Consider the following 19281-nt stretch of genomic DNA (forward strand, 5'->3'; position numbering starts at 1 on the left):
ACCCAGCGATGCAGCTGAAAGCTGCGGACCGTCGGCCATGAGAAGTTTGCGGGGGGGGGGGCAATAAGAACTTTTGCATCGGGGCCCATGAGCCTTCTTTAGCTACGCCCCTGCTCAGTCCCTTATATGAAATCTAATAGACGGTAGAAAGCTGATAGCTGCCTTTACGGTGGCAGTGGACTCCTTTACATACTAGGCCCCTGTCACCGTAAAGGCACCGTATATGTGTAGTTTACACATATGGTATGTTCTCCCCTAAATGTACAAAAGATCTATAAAGTGTACGAGTGAGGCACATGTACACAGTGTCAGCATCAGGAAAACCTGGGCAAATGCCAGCGCTCACTGAGATTGAATGTTCTATACTTGTCAATCTAAGTTTGGAGTAGACGGGGCGCACTGTGTCGCCCACATACACCTGGTGCCAGCACTGTATGTACGCCTGGTCCAGTCTTCGTTTTAGGAACATTTATCATGAACTGTGCAAAATGTAAAAAAAATATGATGCAGACATTTCTCATGTTAATGATCGGATTTACAATAGAATCAGCATAACAGGTGGCATGCCCTGAAATCTGCATATATATATTATCCACTGCAGACGAATATACCCCAAAAATCTACAGCAAATACTACTTGTGTGAAAAACTCCATAAAGGGCATTTACAGCTTTATGTTTATAAAGCTAAGTCATTGGAAAGTGAAAAGTTCTGCAACTTTCTAGTATATTTTGTTTTTCAGTTCTTCACCATTTTCAAGATCTCTACTTACTGTCAGTGGATGGAAACATTTGTGATAATTGTATTCAATCTAGCCTATGCTCTGTGAGCTAAACAGACTAGACTACAGGCTGCTTATGTATTTATCTAACACAGGATTGCCTGAACACAATTGTAGCAAATCCTCCCCTGTGAAGAGAAAGTCTGTATGGGTTCTCAGGATCTGGATGTATACAAGATTGTTCCCATTCACTGACAGCAAGCTGATATATAAAAAATGTTGAGAAATTAAGGCAAAAGTGATTACGCTTTATTTGACAAAAAAAAAAAGGTTAATGATGATGGGATTACTGTCGCATCCCCTTCAGTTGGGGAATTGTTGAAGCTCTCAGCTGCAGGACCCCCACCAGTGTAATTTTTTTTGACCGTTTTGACACCGTTCCTATAAACTGAAATTGCAATTGAACTGAATACATATACGCTTACTCTTATTCTGATCGCAGCAAATTTATTACTTACAAAATAGTGTATATGCTGTGGAAAATACCTTCCAGGCATTAACATGACATCTATTTTATACTGCATCTAATAATTTCTACACAACAGCAAGATGTGCGGACATGCATTGTTTAAGTGTCGTTTATGAAAAAATGTTTATTGTCCTCAATAGTCCAGGTTCTAGTCATTTCATGTCCATACAAGGAAATTTAATACTGCGTATAAATTCCCCTTTATTTAATTCCTCCAAAAACAAGAGCTCATTGTAGTAGTCCGCATGCTGCCAACAGGGGGCTGTCCCATGGCATGTGACCCACTTGAATACTCCACAGATGTGACTTCATTAAACCATTTACATCTGATTCATTAAAAAAAAAGACTCATATTCCACATTAGCATAAGAACTGTGGATACAATAGCAATAGAACATTTTATTTAGCATTTTAGGGTAGAACAAAAATACATAAAGGTATAAAACAACAAGAGGGCACATTAGTACATGTATATCATAAATAGTATATATAAAATGCTCCTGTGGTTTAGGTTTACTATATCTGCAGATATTGTATCATATCATTCTTTCTATATTTTAAAATAAAGTCAATTTTTTATAACGGTCGGAGCTCAGTTTCGATTACAGACCCTAAGGCTAAGTTCACATTACCATTATTATCAGTTTATATCTCTTCCATCACTGGTAGCGAGTATCGATACAATAAACGGAAAGCAACGGTTCCGTTAGAATTACCATTGATTTTAATGGTAATTCCTTTGTTTCAGTTGCTTTCCGTTTGTCTCCGTTCGCTAGGTTTCCGTTTTTTTGAATGGAAACAAAAGTGCAGTCTGCAGAACTTTTGCTTCCGTTCACAAAAATGGAAACCTAGTGAACGGAAACAACTGGAAAGCAACTGAAACAAAAGAATTACCATTGAAATCAATGGTAATTCTAACGGAACTGTTGCTTTCCGTTTAATGTATCGATCATCTCTTCCTCTGACGGAAGAGAGGTAAACGTATATTAACGCTAGTGTGAATGAAGCCTAAATACCCTGCATAGACATAAATTTAAAACATCACATTTGGGCTTCCTGCAGCCCCAACTAGAGGGAGCTTAGGAGCTTACTTCATACTTTTTTGACATTGCGGTCAATAATAACACAGTATGCAGTAAGCTCCTTAGCTCCCCCTAATGGTGGCAACAAGCAGCCAAGAGATAATCGTTTAACTTTACTTGATATTTATATATATAATAAGATATGAATGAGCACAAAATGTTAGATTCAAAATGACATATTAATAAAAGGTGGATATTTACTTTTAACCCATAACTTGAAGAGAAGCTTGTAAAGGATCTGCCAGGCACAGCTTCGGGGTTAACGCCCATAGATAATCAGTCTGCACCTGCTTCTATGTCTGTGAGACTGACTCCATCTTCCACCACTCAGGGTGGCAGGCTTAGGAGTGGGAGAACCCATCACAGCCTGGCCAGACAGAGTTAGCTCCTGCCCTCTGTCTATTTATACCTGCCTTTCCTGTTCCTCGTTTGGTTTCCTGGCCCTGCTGCAGCTTCTTGTACTATTGTCCTTGCTTCATATTGACCCCGGCTTGCTGACTACTCTCCTGCTCTGCGTTTGGTACCTCGTACACTCCTGGTTTGACTCGGCTTGTTCACTACTCTCCTGCTCTGCGTTTGGCACCTCGTAGTCTCCTGGTTTGACTCGGCTTGTTCACTTCTCTTGTTGCTCACGGTGTTGCCATGGGCAACTGCCCCTTTCTCCCCCTAGCTCTGTGTACCCTTGTCTGTTTGTCTGTCGTGCACTTATTGAGCGTAGGGACCGTCGCCCAGTTGTACCCCGTCGCCTAGGGTGGGTCGTTGCAAGTAGGCAGGGACTGAGTGGCGGGTAGATTAGTGCTCACTTGTCTGTCTCCCCACCCCCGTCATTACAAAGCTAGTTTCAGAACTTTTTTTTCTTAAAGAGTACCTGACCTTCCCCCCCTCCCCCCCCCCCCCCCCCATCTCCAGCTATTTGGCTTCTCCCTGGCACCACATAGATAACATTACAGTTGATTTATTTAGAGTACTTGTCAATAGAGAAGTTCTGTTGAGTGGCATTGAAACAATACCTGTATAGTCAGTCAGAAATGATAAAACTGGCACTGGGACATGGCATGAATTGTCAGTGGAGTGGGTTAATCTATGCACCTTTATTCAAATATGCATCTAATGTCTTCTTACCCTTTTTCCCCTTGTGATATTTGCCTAGAAACCAAATAAAATGTGTCTCTGTATAGTGCCCTACCTCAGTTATGTCAGGGGGAGCGTCATGTAGCAGCTGTAAAGTGAATTGCTTATTAAAGCTGTTTTAAGTTTCATGTAAATCCTTGAAAAGATGTTTGCATTGATTGACATGGAGCGTCCACTTCCTCTTTTCAAGATGTTCTGCAGCAGCTGGTTTAAGGTAGCATTTCTTTGAATAAATATCCTAGCTACTGCAGAACACCTTTGAGACAATTATCAGTCTATATCAGTCAATCAATCCAGACATATATTGAGTGAATACCATGAAACTCCAATGTTATCCCGTCATTCAGGTTTTGAAGAAAATTTAATACCCTGTATACACTCAACCTGCTGCAGAACCCCTTTGAGAGTAAAAAGCAGGGACTACAAGTCAATCACTGAAAATCTCTATTAATCGAATTCTATGAAGTCGTATCCTTCCTGTTATCACAGGGTTTTGTTAATTGTACAATCTACACCGTTATTATTATTATTATTATTATTATTATTATTATTATACTTTTATAATTTATTGTAGGGATTACATTATCCCATTTATTACAGCTATTCCACATGGAGGAAAAAACAATGTTTATCACATCATTACATTTCTTGTCATTTATACTTTGCACTTTTTACTTGTATAGTAGAAGGAATGCCATCAGATGACATGAATCAGGCAAGAGTCTACGATGAGATCATGCAGCCTGTGGTGCACTCTGGGTACTTGAACAAAGCCGCCGCGAGCAAAACATTCACATTGAAGAAGATGAAGGATGGTAAGCAGCATTGTGTGGTTTCTTTACAGGTTTAATATACAGAAAATAATGATTACAAGACAGGAAAGAAGAAATCACTTTAAGTATACGAACACACAGGGAGGATACGCTGCGTAAAAGTACACAGCGTATCCGTCCTCGAAATTACAGAGAATTCCGCCCGAAAGACCGCACCAAATTTTGGTGCAGTTTTTCGGGCACTATGTTCGCTGTGGAAAAATTACAGGAAAAGAAAAAGTTTATACTTGCCAGCCACGCGTTGTCATGGCGACGCTTCCCTCTGTTATGAGCGCAGTCTGGCCTCCTGGGATAACGCTGTAGTGCATGTGACTGCTGCAGCCTTTGATTGGCTTATGCAGTCACATGAGCTGAAACGTCATCGAAGGGGGTCGGTCTGCGCTCAGAACAGAGAGACACGGCGCCATGACTATGGCCGGGGGTAATTATAAGCTTTTTTATTAATTTTACATAAAAAAATGCTTGCAAATTTTGCGGCGAAATCGCAGAATTTCCGCAGCAAAATTCCCAACACATGTCTCTTTGTTGCGGGTTTTACCTACCCATTAAATTCAATGGGGTAAACCCGCAACAGCAGAGCAGGTTAAATCAACATGCTGCGGCTTTTTTCCGCTGTGTGTGGTCGATATTTGTTCAAATCTCATTCACTCTGCTGTACTGTACAACGCTATGGATTTTCCGAAATGAAATCCATTATGGAAAATTCGCAGTGTATCCGCCCGGTGTGTTCCTACCCTAATGATGTTTCCTCACAGGTTAAGGCCTCATTTACACGAGCGTGTGCGTTTTGCGCACGCAAAAAAACGCAGCGTTTTGCGTGCGCAAAAGGCACTTGACAGCTCCGTGTGTCATCAGTGTATGATGCGCGGCTGCGTGATTTTCGCGCAGCCGCCATCATAGAGATGAGGCTAGTCGACGTCAGTCACTGTCCAGGGTGCTGAAAGAGTTAACTGATTGGCAGTAACTCTTTCAGCACCCTCGACAGTGAATGCCGATCACAATATACACCAACCTGTGAATAAAAAAAAGACGTTCATACTTACCAAGAACTTCCTGCTTCCTCCAGTCCGGTCTCCCGGCCGTTGCCTTGGTGACGCGTCCCTCTCTTGACATCCGGCCCCACCTCCCTGGATGACGCAGCAGCCCATGTGACCGCTGCAGCCTGTGATTGGCTGCAGCCTGTGCTTGGCCTGTCATTGGCTGCAGCCTGTGCTTGGCCTGTGATTGGCTGCAGCTGTCACTTGGACTGAATTGTCATCCCGGGAGGTCAGACTGGAGGAAGAAGCCGGGAGTTATCGGTAAGTCAGAACTTCTTTTTTTTTTTACACGTTCATGTATATTGTGATCGGAAGTCACTGTCCAGGGTGCTGAACCAGTTTAACTCTTTCAGCACCCTGGACAGTGACTGTCTCCTGACGTCGCGTACCGCAAAATTTTTTGCCGGGTTCGGTCAAAACGAGTTCGGCCGAACCCGGTGAAGTCCGGTTCGCTCATCTCTAATGACACTCCGTTTGGATGTTTGTAAACAGAAAAGCATGTGGTGCTTTTCTGTTTGCATTCAAAGTTTGACAGCTCTTGTGCGAATCACGCAGTTCGCACGGAAGTGCTTCCGTGCGACCTTCGTGGTTTTCACGCACCCATTGACTTCAATGGGTGCGTGATGGGCGAAAAACGCAGAAATTTAGAACATGTCGTGAGTTTTTTTCAGCGCACTCACGCTGAGCAAAACTCACGGACTGTCTGCATGCCCTCATAGACTTGTATAGGTCCGTGCGACCCGCGTGAAAAGCACTCGCGTCGCACGGACGTATATCACGTTCGTGTAACTGAGGCCTAAAATTGATGACACATCAACTTAATAAATGTCTAATTTGTTGGGATCCAACCATTAAGACCCCCTGAAAGTTGGCCATGAGTGTTAATTGTGGGAAAACCCTTAAAGCGACATATCCCAAGACACATGAGGCCTCCCTATGTTCTGCCATCAAGGGCCCCTACCCGTTAACCTACCACCACCACCACCTCACCTTCAGTAGGTGCTGAACTGTATGGTGGGACATATTACCTACTTTGGCATTCAAAAATATTATATATTTTTTTGTCATTAGATTTTATTACTACATATAGAAGAAATAATAGAATATAGAAAGCCGGCAGATGGGAAAATGATCAATTTAGAAATATAGAGACCTATGGCGCTGTTCATCCTGAACAGTCTATTGAACGGCTAGAACTATAGATATGTATACATGCCGGGATGAAGGAATGAGGGAGCAGGGGGATGTAGCTGCATGACAATATAGATGTATATGTCCTATATAGTCTGTGGGAAGGTGGGACCAGGAGGATCTGTAACCTAAGAACAAAGCATAACAGATTAACACAGCGTAGGGCAGTCGTCAAGGTCCGCTTCATTTTCCATTTTATTAAGAGGTAGTGCTCAATAAAAACATCAAAGATTTCAGTCAGTCAAATGCAAAAGTGTATTAAGAATGTGTATTTTATTCTGCATTTAGAATTTCACAAGCAGTGGTGTGTCCTGGAACGATCACTCACCTTTTATGAAAATGACAAGAGCTCAGAACAAATCGGAAGGATTGATACATCTGAAGTTGTCTGTCTGGGAGTGAATAAGGTTGACACATTACACAGCCCAGCACCTGTGGAAAGGTATGAATCTAGACAGGTCATACATACACATGTGAAATGGGGATGTTAAAATATTGGTTCACTGTAGGCTGCATTCACATCTGTGTCAGGACTCCGTTCATGGGTTCCGTCAAACCTTTCCATCAGGGGAACCCGTGAACGGAAATCAAACGGAAACCATAGGTTTCCGTTTGCATCACGATTGATTTCAATGGTGACGGATCCGGTGCAAATGGTTTCCGTTTGTCCCCATTGTGTAAGGGTTCCGTCATTTTAATGGAATCAATACCGTAGTCGACTGCGCTACTGATTCCGTCAAAACAGCAAAACCCTTACACAACGGGGACAAATGGAAACCGTTTGCAACGGATCCGTCACCATTGAAATCAATGGTGATGCAAACGGAAATCTATGCTTACTGTTTGATTTCCGTTCATGGGTTCTCCTGATAGAGAGGTCTGACGGAACCCATGAACGGAGTCCCGACGCAGATGTTAACGCATCCTAAGTATATTTATATATTAAGGCCAGGATCACACACACAGTTTTGATACAGTTTTTGTCTTAGTTTTTTTTTTACTAAACACAGGAGTGGATACAAAAGAAAGGAGATGCATAAGTCTTTTCTTTATACCTTTTCATGCTTTTGGGTCCACTTTTGGCTTTAGCGCAAAAGTCTGACCCAAAAACTGCACCAAAACTGTGTGTGTAATCCTGGCCTCAGGATTTTGTCAGCAGACACTTATCGCATACAGGGAATAGTCTAATGGATGGGGTCCTACGATTTTGGGAGAACGGGAGATGCGTGACCCCCCATTTGTGCAGTAGAAGTTGGGCTACAGTAATATTAAAGATGAGAAGAATCAAGGGAAATCCTGCCTCCGTCTTCTCATTATAAGTGAATTGCAGAAACATCAGAGAACTGTGACCCCCACCGACCGATAGAATGAAGGGGCTTGACTATCGGCTTATTTGAGCTTTATTCAGGAGAGGTGAAGACGGTCCGTGGACTATTTCTCGTCTTCACCTGCAGCATCCTACATGAAGCTGATTGGAAGATAAAGGGGCACAGTGCTCAATAGAGTTCTCTGCAGCCCCTTTATTTTAGCTATCGTTGGGGATCCCAGCACTTGGATCCCATAAATGAGAACTTCTGTATGATGACTGCCCCACTAATTCAGAATATTTTATAATCCAGCAGGACCTATCAACTTCCATCGATGCTGGTTTAAAGTAATTTTACAGTAAATCCAATCCATAAGTCAAATAAAATAATCATTTTGGACATTTTAATGAAATCATTATCATAGCAAGCTGTAGTAGAGTAAAAATATCCCCTGATCCATTAGATGTTACCAGGGGCGTAACTTGAAGATCTTGGGCGCCAATGCAAAATCCATAACAGGGCCCCTAACTATCGCACAATATTCATAGTATTGATATCCTCATAGGGGTCAGGGGACAAGGCCCAGGGGCCACCGCATCCTCTTCACCCCTCATAGTTACGCCCCACGATGTTATCATACAATACCTCTTATATACACTTGTTTTGTATTTTAGGTTCATTTTCACTTTTGACATTTTCCTAACGTCAGAAAAAGTTCACCAATTTGGAACAGATGCTGCTGAAACCCTCCAGACCTGGATCAATGCAATAGGGAAGGTGAGCGGATGATTTCAATATTACTGCTATTAGTCCGTGGATGACTTGTGAGCACTTGACAGAGAATGTTCTCCTGTCTATTCAGTGGTTCACCCCGATCAGCTGTCACTGCTTGTTGGGGTACGAGTTCCAGCGCGTGGGGAGAATGCGTTACAAGGCCATGCTAAATCCAGACCAGTGGATGGAAGGCTTTTTCCTGTTGCAGAAATGTCACCTTTTCATCTGCCCCGAGGAACAAGGAGCAGCAGAGGACAGTGTGAACCTACGTCGCCTGCAGGAGCTTAGTGAGTATTATCAGTAACAGATGCAGATTGGTCAGACGTGCACTAAAGCGCCACCTAGTGGGGATACTTTGCGCACCTATTTTGATCTGCAAAACACAAATGACACAAGCTACTAGTGCGTGTTTAGCTAATAGATTTGGGTCCCCCACATAAGATCCTCTTCTTTTAGTTCAATTCAAGAGCTGAATCCAGTACAGGAGGCCTGCTGGCCACTCACTAAGAGCTATGGATATGTTGGATGTCCTTGCTGATACAGATGTGCCCGCCTTACTTTGCTTGAATTGCATTAAGTTATAGAATTTGTCATGATGCCTATTTAATACAATCACGTGCCATCCAGTGAAAAAAGTATACATTAAATGTATAAGTTGTTTAACATTTAAGTCCATGGGTGATGGCTAGGCAACAAATGGCATCCGACACAGCCATATAAAATGCATTTGTTAAACGTATCCACTTTTTTTTTCATGGGAGTCTATGGGAAACGGTTGGATGCTTCTAAAAGATGCCATAGACTCCCATGTTAAAAAAACTTATATGTTTAACGTATAAGGTATTTTTACTGGATGGCTGTGACGTCTATGAATGACGGATGGCCTCCATCTAAGGCATCCATCGGAGGTATACGTTTTACATATTTGATTCACAACTCGCGCCATATATCTCGGGTTATGTTGGATTTAGAGACAAGGTAAAGGGGACACACATCTGTACATCCAAAGAATCTCCAAGCTGGTTCATTTCACTTATCTTCATTATATTTAATGAGTACAGTCAACAGTCAATCCTTTATTTTTGTGTTGAAAAGCTACATAAATCTACTCATACAGAAACTGATTCTTTTTTGGAGAAACTGATTGTATAGTGTGGTGAAGATGACTGCGATTTTTTTTTGGACATATTACGTATTTTTAATTTATTTCTTATTAAAGCTGTGGCACCAATCACAGAAAACTCAGAAAAGAAAGACATCTTAATTCTTGTAGAGAAAGGAAGGTGAGTACCATTTTTAGTTTTTCGACTTCTTGATGATACATAGGAAATATGTGCCATCTGGTGGCCAATGTTTGGAACTGCAGCTAAAGGTTACCGTTCTACTTCTAATTTGTGAACATCACATACTGTAGCCATACTTAATGTACAATAATATATCTTCATAACTATATATTATCAGGGTTACAGTTACTATAGAATGAGAGTGTTGTCTCCTATAAACGGATTTTTCTTCCGCTCCTAAGGACGCTGTATTTGCAAGGAATTACACGTGCTGACTTCTCATCTTGGAGCTTCGATATCCAAGCAGCCGCATGCAGTGGAGGGAACTTTTTACGAGATCAGCAACTCAGTAGAAATGATATTCCCATCATTGTAGACAGCTGCATTGCGTTCCTTACTCAGTACGGTGAGTTTTTTTATATGTGGTGTATGAAATTTTAGGTGAAGTCAAAGAAATCCAGAATAACTTATGTCTATTTCATGTTACTTCTTCAGATGACACAACTGTTTATGAATATCTATATATCTTATTAATGCTGTATTAATCATATCTACCCCATTAATGCAGTAATCTAGATTCATCACACACGGCTTTGGTGTATTCAGTCTGTACAATACAGAAGTTAGGACCGCATAGTAAAAACAAACTATAGCCACCTCTTCTCCCATATAAATGTATGGCAGGTTGTATTATTGAGTGATTTGAAACAAATCTCTCTCCAGGCCTCCGTCATGAGGGAATTTATCGTAAAAATGGCGCCAAGTCTCGAATAAAGCTGCTCATGGATGAGTTCCGCAAAGATGCCCGAAATGTTAAATTGCGAATCAGTGATAACTTTATTGAAGATGTCACAGATGTATTGAAGAGGTTCTTCAGAGAGTTGGATGATCCAATTTTTACGACAGAACTTCACCCACAATGGAGGGAGGCAGCAGGTAATGTACAGCACTGTGATGTACGGACATTCAGCTGAGAAATTAGATTTCATTTTTCAGCTTTTCAACTGTTTATATTACTTTTATCATCAGCGCTGTCTCTCTGATTCTAGAGCTGTTTTTTCTTTTTTTTCCTGGACCCCACCGTTCCAGAGATATTGTCCACTGTTGTGTTGGCTCTCTATATGCTAATTTGCAGTAGTTAGCCAACGGGGTGGAGCTTGCTTCCCTGAGTCTGATGCTGACCAATCAGTGCATGGCAGCTTGAGGATAGTGCATGGCAGCTTGAGGATAGTTCATGCTCTGCTGGCTAACTACAGCAAATTAGCATATAGGGAGGCAACACACCTTTGGAACGAGAGGGGGGGTCTAGGAAAAAAAATAGCGCTGAATCAGAGGAGAGATAGCGCTATTCAGGTTAATCAGTTTAATTTATATGACCTAGTGACAGGTCCTCTTTAAAAACACCATTACTCCTTCCAGCATGCCCAATAGATAAGCACATGCCCGTCTCCTCATTAAACTAAACATGCACGCTCGGCCAAGCCAAGTGTGGATGATAATTTGGTTCCACACAATTACCATGACAAAGCTGAAAAGGGCCAGAGCTTAGGCAGGAAGTATTGTCATGTGGACAGAGGAGTATACTGATAAGTAAGCTAGTAAAAATGTCTGTCAGATTTTTCAAGGGCCTGTCATATATAGTGGTTCTCATTCTAGCAGTGTCACCTATTACACATAAAACATCAACATTTGAGACTAAATCACACATTGGCAAGGAAAAAAAAATCACACATTGGCAAGGAAAAAAAAATCACACATTGGCCAGCTCTCATACAATAATACTGTGAGACCTTATTCACACGGGGGTGTCCAGTTTGCATCTGCAAAAAAACGGACCATCGTGTTGCGTCCGCATGGTTTCCGTTTTTAACCTCCATTTTCTCCTCTGCAAGCACTTCTGCAGACTATTATACTCGTGAGTTGTGTCCGCGGAGTCAGATAGTCACTCTGTAAGGTCACACGGCCTGATTTACTGCAGAGAACTCTTCAGATCACCAGTTTTCTCTACATAATGTCCAGAGTCTTGTTACAGGATTGATCGATTTATCCTCCTCGGTAATATGTTTGCAATTGACTATAAAACTAAAGTACTGCTCAGTAAGCCATGAAATTAGAAAAACGAAATACTTGACTTATCCACCTGCTTACTCATTCCTCTTGTATTAAATTAATTTTATGTTTGTTCATTTATTTTGTTTCTAGCGTGGTTACTTATGTGCCTCTCTGAATTTTAAAAGGCCAAAGGGACATTTCAGTTTTTTGGGCTGTAATAGAAACATAAAGCTTGTGTTCACATCACAAAGTGTCACAATCATACACAATCATACACCATAACAAAAAGTGCACACATTGTCACGCAGAGTTACAATCCCCCTCATCCTCCTTTTTCTCACTGCTCTTCTTGTGTAAATCTCAGCTCTTATTATAGTTCTGGTATTCAATTCATGAACCTGGAAGCTCCGGATGAACAGTGTTAGGGCGGGTTCACACGTGGCGGAATTTCACTTAAATTCCGCTGCGGACACTCCGCAGCGTTAATCCGCAGCGGAGCCGTTTCTCCATTGACTTTCACTTTAATTTAGCAGTGTTCGTTTAGACGATGCGTACAATTCCGCTGCGGAGCATAGGCTGCGGAGCGGAATTTGGTGTCCGCAGCATGCTCTGTCTGTTGCGGAGCAGTGGCGGACTCATGGCGGAATTTCTCCATTGACTTCAATGGAGAGTCAAAATTCCGCAATGAAGTCCGCAGATATTATGTGTGCTGCGGAGCGTATTGGTTTTACTACCATGACATTTCTTCATTCTGGCTGGACCTATGTATTTCTAGGTCTACAGCCAGACTGAGGAAGTCAATGGGGCTCCCGTAATGACGGGAGCGTTGCTAGGAGACGTCTGTAAATAGTCACTGTCCAGGGTGCTGAAAGAGTTAAGCGATCGGCAGTAACTGTTTCTGCACCCGGGACAGTGACTACCGATCCCAATATACATGTATCTGTAAAAAAACATATAAGTTCATACTTACCGAGAACTCCCTGCGTCTGTCTCCAGTCCGGCCTCCCAGGATGACGTTTCAGTGTAAGTGACGGCTGCAGCCAATCACAGGCCAAGCACAGGCTGCAGCGGTCACATGGACTGCCGCGTCATCCAGGGAGGTCGGGCTGGATGCCGAAAGAGGGACGCGTCACCAAGACAACGGCCGGTAAGTATGAAAATCGTTTACTTTCACTAGGGAAAGTGCTGTCCCTTCTCTCTATCCTGCACTGATAGGGAGAAGGGAAGCACTTTTCCCGCAGTCCGCAGCAGCTAGTCCGCATCAATTTTCTGCACATTTTGTGCAGATCCGCAGCAGAATCTGCAACGCAGATTCTGTGCGGCATTGATGCGGACAGTTGCGGAGGAAATCCGCCACGTGTGGTCATGCCCTTACAGGTCTCTGCTACCAGAGAGTATTCTGCAGTACATGTTATTGAGGGAGCAACAATGTAGAAAGTAAAGAAATTCACCATGTAAAAATATTGCATTATCATTAGAAAGCAATGCTGCAATCTAAGGGCACAACCATTTATGTCATAAAATAATGATATCATTTTAATGGTTAATCCACTACTGGGAGGAGGTCTCTCCTCTAGTACCACTCCAGGACTAGATTCCCTGAATGGTAATAATAAAGTCATTTAAAGGGGTTCACCGCTTCTGGCAATCCCTACTTGTTAGAAGAGTGCCCTGAAAATGAGCTGATCACACAGTATCCCTTTGCTTGGATCCCATGGATTAGCTGCAATATGTGGGGAAAACCTTGCAGCAAGAGTTCCATTTCCCTGCAGTGCCACCACTGGTGAAATTACGTATTACTCAGTGCTTATTCAAATCAGTGGGCTGTCTATATGATACACGACAGGACAAGACCTCTAGAGAGAGAGAGACACTTTGTAACTGCCCTCTTCTCTGGTCTTTAGATGAGGATTCTGAACAGAGGACCCCCCCTCAATTAACTCAGAATTCCTGAGTAAGGTATATGAAAATTGGTTTTCTAAACTGGACAAGCCCTTTAGAGAGGCTGTCCCAAGATCAACATTTATCACCTACACACAGGATAGGTGATAAATGTCTGGGATTCCCCCCCCCATGGTCCATAGAATGGGGTTTCCGAGCCCCCCATTCCTCTTCACTGCACCCCCCCCCCCACAGTGAGGAGGAGCTTGGATGGAGCAGTGCTCGAGAATGCACCCTACTTCTTCATTCAATGTCTATGGGGCAGACGGAAAAAGCTGAGTGCTGTACTTGGTTGTCTCCGTCAGTGGCACGGACTTTGAATTAAATGGCTCTGCACATGCTCGACCACCGCTTCATTCAAAGTTCTCACTAGTGATAGTGGGGTTCCAATCGGTGGCCCTCCAGTGATCAAACAGGTGATAAACCTGTCCTGTGGATAGGTGATAAATGTTGATCTTGGTATAACCCCTTTAATATGAGACACAATTGGCCAACTGAGTGACAGGAAGAGGAGCAGAAAGTAGTCCACTGCCAGTTGAGGGTCCAGTGCCCTATCTTCTTTGTGGGGCAGAAGGGTGACCTATGGGTGCTCTGCTGCTGGGCCCACAGACACTGCCTGCCTTCCCTGACCAACACAGTGATCGCAATACTCTTTTCGCTTCTCCATCACATGGAACATCTAAGTCTTTGTCAGACATGCATATATGTCTATAAAAATATCCTGTCTGGATAAGGGAGTGGTCTTCTCAAAGAGGTGATCTTTGGAGAAGTTTCACAGTTTATAGTTCTATCTTGAGTATGTAAATATTTTGCCGCTATATAACAAAACATTGTTTTTCAGAACACTCTGAAAGGGCAAAGAGACTGGAGAAGTACGTGGAGTTAATAAACCATCTTCCAAAAGTCAACAGGGCTACACTGGCTTCACTGATCGGTCACCTCTATCGGTAATGAACTTTACAAATCAGCTATTGCTCTCTGCGTCTGGCATTGCACATACAGCGACCTATCTAGTAGTTTGGCTAAACACATAACTGGGCAAATGTGATCAACACAGCAATAAGAGGAATGGCATATATGACCTGGAATATATTATCACCATGCATTTACATGGTCGTTGTGTATGAAGAAAGATGTAAAGATCCGGCATATTCAGGAGAGGGATAAGTAAAAATATAAAAGTAAAGTTAGTAAGTGGTATGAGGTACAGGAATGTATATTTCAGTATAATATGTATTAACTTGAATAATTAATGACAGTATTCAGAAAAAGTTTTCACAACCTTGACTAATTCTTTGATTTTACAAGTCACCTATATAAACTTGCAAAACACTAATTTTGAATTATAAATAGCACATAAAAAATATTTTTCAGCATAGGATTTGACATTCAGTAAAATGGGATAATAAGGAAAGGATATGAATACCTTTGAAAGACACTAAACATTAGAAAATTCAGGTCTCAAGGATTGCAGTCATTAAGTAAACATTGACCGAAACATTAACGTGCAGTGCGAGTATACAGCGGGGATGTCAATTTCAGAGAGCCAGAGTTCCAGAAGTCATCATTGTGGTCATAGATCACCGTGACATTAAAACAATCAATTCTGCACTTTGGAAATGTGTTCTATCAGTTTGTAAAATGTATTAAAAAAAAAAAAACATAGGAAATCATACCCCACATATCAAGTATAGGGCTATGTTGGGCTCTTTAGGGGAAACATTTTTGTCAGGCAGAAAAAATGTCCCAGATTTTGAATTGCCAGTGTTTTTTGAAATTTTGTTTCCAATTTTTTTGCCTGCGTTTGTTGCCTGTGTTTCATTTTAACCGTTAAATCTAATGTAAAAACTGAAAAGCTCAAAACAAGTGCTACGGTTTTTTTCTGCCTCCCATTGATTTCGATGGGAGGTCAGAAGCAGAAACCACACGAAGTAAGAGCATGCCACTTTTTTTTTCCGCGAGCGGCCGAAAGCCGTTCTGGAAAGGAGAAGTCTCCGCCTCCCATTGAAATTAATGGGGGGCGTTACTTGGCGCTGATTCCGACGCGGTTTCCATGTCAAAATCAGGACCAAAAACTACACCGTAATAAATGTTTCAGGAAGGGAAGTCAATACTTTTTATTGCCAGCTTTTCTAATGACAAACATGTTTTTTTTAGGAAGTTATTTAATATATATTTTGTTGGACTGGTCCAATATAATGTCAGAGGATCCTAAGGTGGGAGCAGGTTTTGAAATAATAATGGAGCCCAAAGGTCTAGCAGAAGACAACCCCATTTGAAGCTGACTTTGAGTTTTACACTTGCTGCTAGGGACAATTCTTATGGGTTCATTCACAAATAACTTATTGATGATATGACGTGTGCTCAATGATAGATTCATGTTTCCTCTGGCGTGCCCACGTTATGCCAGTCTGACCACACTGCTCCTATATATTCTTCCACAATACAATGCACTACATAAAACTACAGCAACTGTTCAGCCTGTTCTGCCTGCTTCATAAATTGAATGGCATTACTATGTAAAGTAAAATAAATCACCAAGAGTTCCAAGAAGTTGTTTGAATTTTCTGTTCAACAATCCCTAGACATATCTGTTTCTCTGAAATCTGGGTGACAACCAAAATGGCAACTCTTGCTGCTATTCCCACTCTTGTTAGCCAGCGTTCATAGTGGCCTGTAAGGTACATTTGCCTAGTCATGCAGCAGTGCAGGATGTTTTACCAGATAACTAGACATATTTGCCATTCAGGAACCTGGGAAACTCAATAACAACCCTTGAGAAAGCTCTAATGGCAGCCATTGAGAATTCCCAGAAACAGACACAACCAAGAAATGGCTGTAGAGAGTACGACTCAAGGATAATGTAAGGACTTATCCACACGGCCGTGTTCGGTCCGTGAGATATGGAACATATGTCAGGCCGCATTTTCCATACTGAACACAGTTTAGCAAGCCGTACTACTAGCATCATAGTCATCCATGGTGCTGTGAGTCACTGTCTCCCTGTGGGACTACCGTCTCGTATTGAAAACATGATTACAGTACGGGACAGTATTCCCGTGGGGAGGCAGGGACACCTAGCACCATACATAACTAGGATTCTAGCAGTACGGCTCCCTGAACTGTGTTCGGTCTGGGAAATGGGAAGGTCGTGTGAATAGGACCTTAGTTTGCATCATTAAATTTACCCCCATAGCATACAATACAAATCTACTGCTTCCTCATATTCACTTCTCTTCCAATTTTTCTATGGCAGGGTCCAGAAATGTGCAGATTTAAACCAGATGTGCACCAAGAATCTCGCGCTGTTATTCGCTCCCAGCTTATTTCAAACTGACGGAAAAGGAGAACACGAGGTTAAAATAATGGAGGATTTGATTGACAACTATGCCAGTGTCTTCTCTGTAAGTGAAGTCTTCAATTTTTATGTCTATTAGTTAAAAAAACAAATACCGTATTTTCCGGACTATAAGGCGCACCGGATTATAAGGCGCACTTTCTATGAGCGCCTTGTAAGCAATCATGTTTCATATATAAGGCGCACTGGATTATAAGGCGCAGCACATTACCGTTAAATAAACCATTGCTCAGACTGCAAGTCAAAATTTATTACACTTTTTAACAATAACTTGCAACTGGTTCAGCTGTAATTGCAAATCAAAACGTTAAGGGTATGTGCACACACACTAATTACGTCCGTAATTGACGGACGTATTTCGGCCGCAAGTCCCGGACCGAACAGTGCAAGGAGCCGGGCTCCTAGCATCATACTTATGTACGACGCTAGGAGTCCCTGCCTCGCTGCAGGACAACTGTCCCGTACTGTAAACATGATTATACTACGGGACAGTTGTCCTGCAGCAAGGCAGGGACTCCTAGCGTCGTACATAAGTATGATGCTAGGAGCCCGGCTCCTTGCACTGTGTTCGGTCCGGGACTTGCGGCCGAAATACGTCCGTCAATTACGGACGTAATTAGTGTGTGTGCACATACCCTTACCGTACTTTTTCAGTTCATTCCTCCACCAGAAATCCATCAAATCCGTCATCTTCAGTGTCGGAGTTGAACAGTTGGGCGATTTCGGCATCAAGCATGGGGTCCTCCTCTTCATTATCCGAGTCGGTTTCGTTGCTGCTGCTAGGCTCTTCAGTGGTGATTCCAGCCTTCCTGAAAGCTCGGATGACACTGGAGACTGATACATTCTTCCAGGCATCCACGATCCACTGGCACATAGTGGCATAACTCGCACGGCGTTGCCTCCCTGTTTTGGTGAATGTGTGGTCACCTTCTGTCATCCAATGCTCCCATGCAGCTCGCAATTTAACTTTAAATGACCTGTTGATGCTGATATCTAGCGGCTGGAGCTCTTTGGTTAATCCACCAGGGATGACAGCAAGCTCCGAATTAGTTTTCTTCACTTGGGCTTTGACAGTATCGGTCAAGTGGGCGCGCATCGAGTCACAGACCAATAGGGATGGGGATTTGTGAAAAAAGCCACCCGGTCTCTTGACGTAGACCTCCCTCAGCCACTCACTCATCTTCTCCTCATCCATCCAGCCCTTTGGGTTAGCCTTAATGATGACACCAGCAGGAAAATTTTCTTTAGGCAAAGTCTTCCTCTTGAAAATTACCATGGGTGGTAGTTTCTGGCCATTAGCCTGACAAGCGAGAACTACAGTGAAAGATGACTTCTCATTTCCTGTGGTACGTATAGATATCGTACTGGTCCCTGTTTTCTCAACAGTACGGTTTACGGGGATATCGAAAGTGAGGGGAACCTCATCCATGTTAATAATGTGTTCTGGCTGGATATTCTTTTCATTTATCTTGGTTATGCAGTAGGTGCGGAAAATGGCCAGCTTCTCTTCATAATCCTTTGGTAATTGCTGGCACACAGTAGTTCTGGTGCGAATGGAGAGATGACGCCTTTGCATGAAACGAAAGCACCATGAAGGACCTCCTCGAAAGTCCTTGATCTCCATGTCACGTGCTAAAGCAGTGGCTTTGAGTCTAATAGAGACAGTGGAGACGCTTCTACATGCGTTTCTCTGTTCCATAACCCACTGTTCTATTTTGTCCTCCAACTGTGGCCACCTTGCTTTGTTTCCTCGGAAACTCAGTTTGGTCTTCTTTACTTGGCGGAGGTCATCTTCTTGTTTTCTCCACTTACGCACCATGGATTCATTAATGTTGAATTCTCTTGCAGCTGCCCTATTTCCATGCTCTACTGCATAACTTATAGCTTTAAGCTTGAAACCTGCATCATAAGCATGTCTCTTAACAGGAGGCATTTTTTGGGGTAGTGGGTATAGTTAACGCTAAAGCAAAGATATATTGCAAGGATCCTACAGAGCTGTAAGTATCACTCAGTGTGGCTCCTGATTACGGTGGCCGTAATGCT

General features: G+C 42.5%; 1 protein-coding gene across 2 annotated transcripts in view; it reads left to right on the forward strand.

Moving 5' to 3' along the window:
- The window catches only part of ARAP3 (ArfGAP with RhoGAP domain, ankyrin repeat and PH domain 3), a 169824-nt gene that overhangs the window by 127088 nt on the left and 23455 nt on the right, over positions 1 to 19281 (forward strand). For both annotated transcript variants that reach the window (XM_075856211.1, XM_075856212.1), the window contains exons 15-23: positions 4146 to 4277; positions 6812 to 6965; positions 8505 to 8607; positions 8693 to 8891; positions 9824 to 9887; positions 10130 to 10293; positions 10611 to 10823; positions 14722 to 14827; positions 17137 to 17284. In XM_075856211.1, the coding sequence (XP_075712326.1) occupies positions 4146 to 4277; positions 6812 to 6965; positions 8505 to 8607; positions 8693 to 8891; positions 9824 to 9887; positions 10130 to 10293; positions 10611 to 10823; positions 14722 to 14827; positions 17137 to 17284 (1283 nt within the window). The remainder of the gene's footprint in view (positions 1 to 4145; positions 4278 to 6811; positions 6966 to 8504; positions 8608 to 8692; positions 8892 to 9823; positions 9888 to 10129; positions 10294 to 10610; positions 10824 to 14721; positions 14828 to 17136; positions 17285 to 19281) is intronic.

The sequence above is a fragment of the Rhinoderma darwinii genome, chromosome 3, assembly GCF_050947455.1.
Source record: "Rhinoderma darwinii isolate aRhiDar2 chromosome 3, aRhiDar2.hap1, whole genome shotgun sequence".
Classification (NCBI taxonomy): Eukaryota; Metazoa; Chordata; class Amphibia; order Anura; family Rhinodermatidae; genus Rhinoderma; species Rhinoderma darwinii.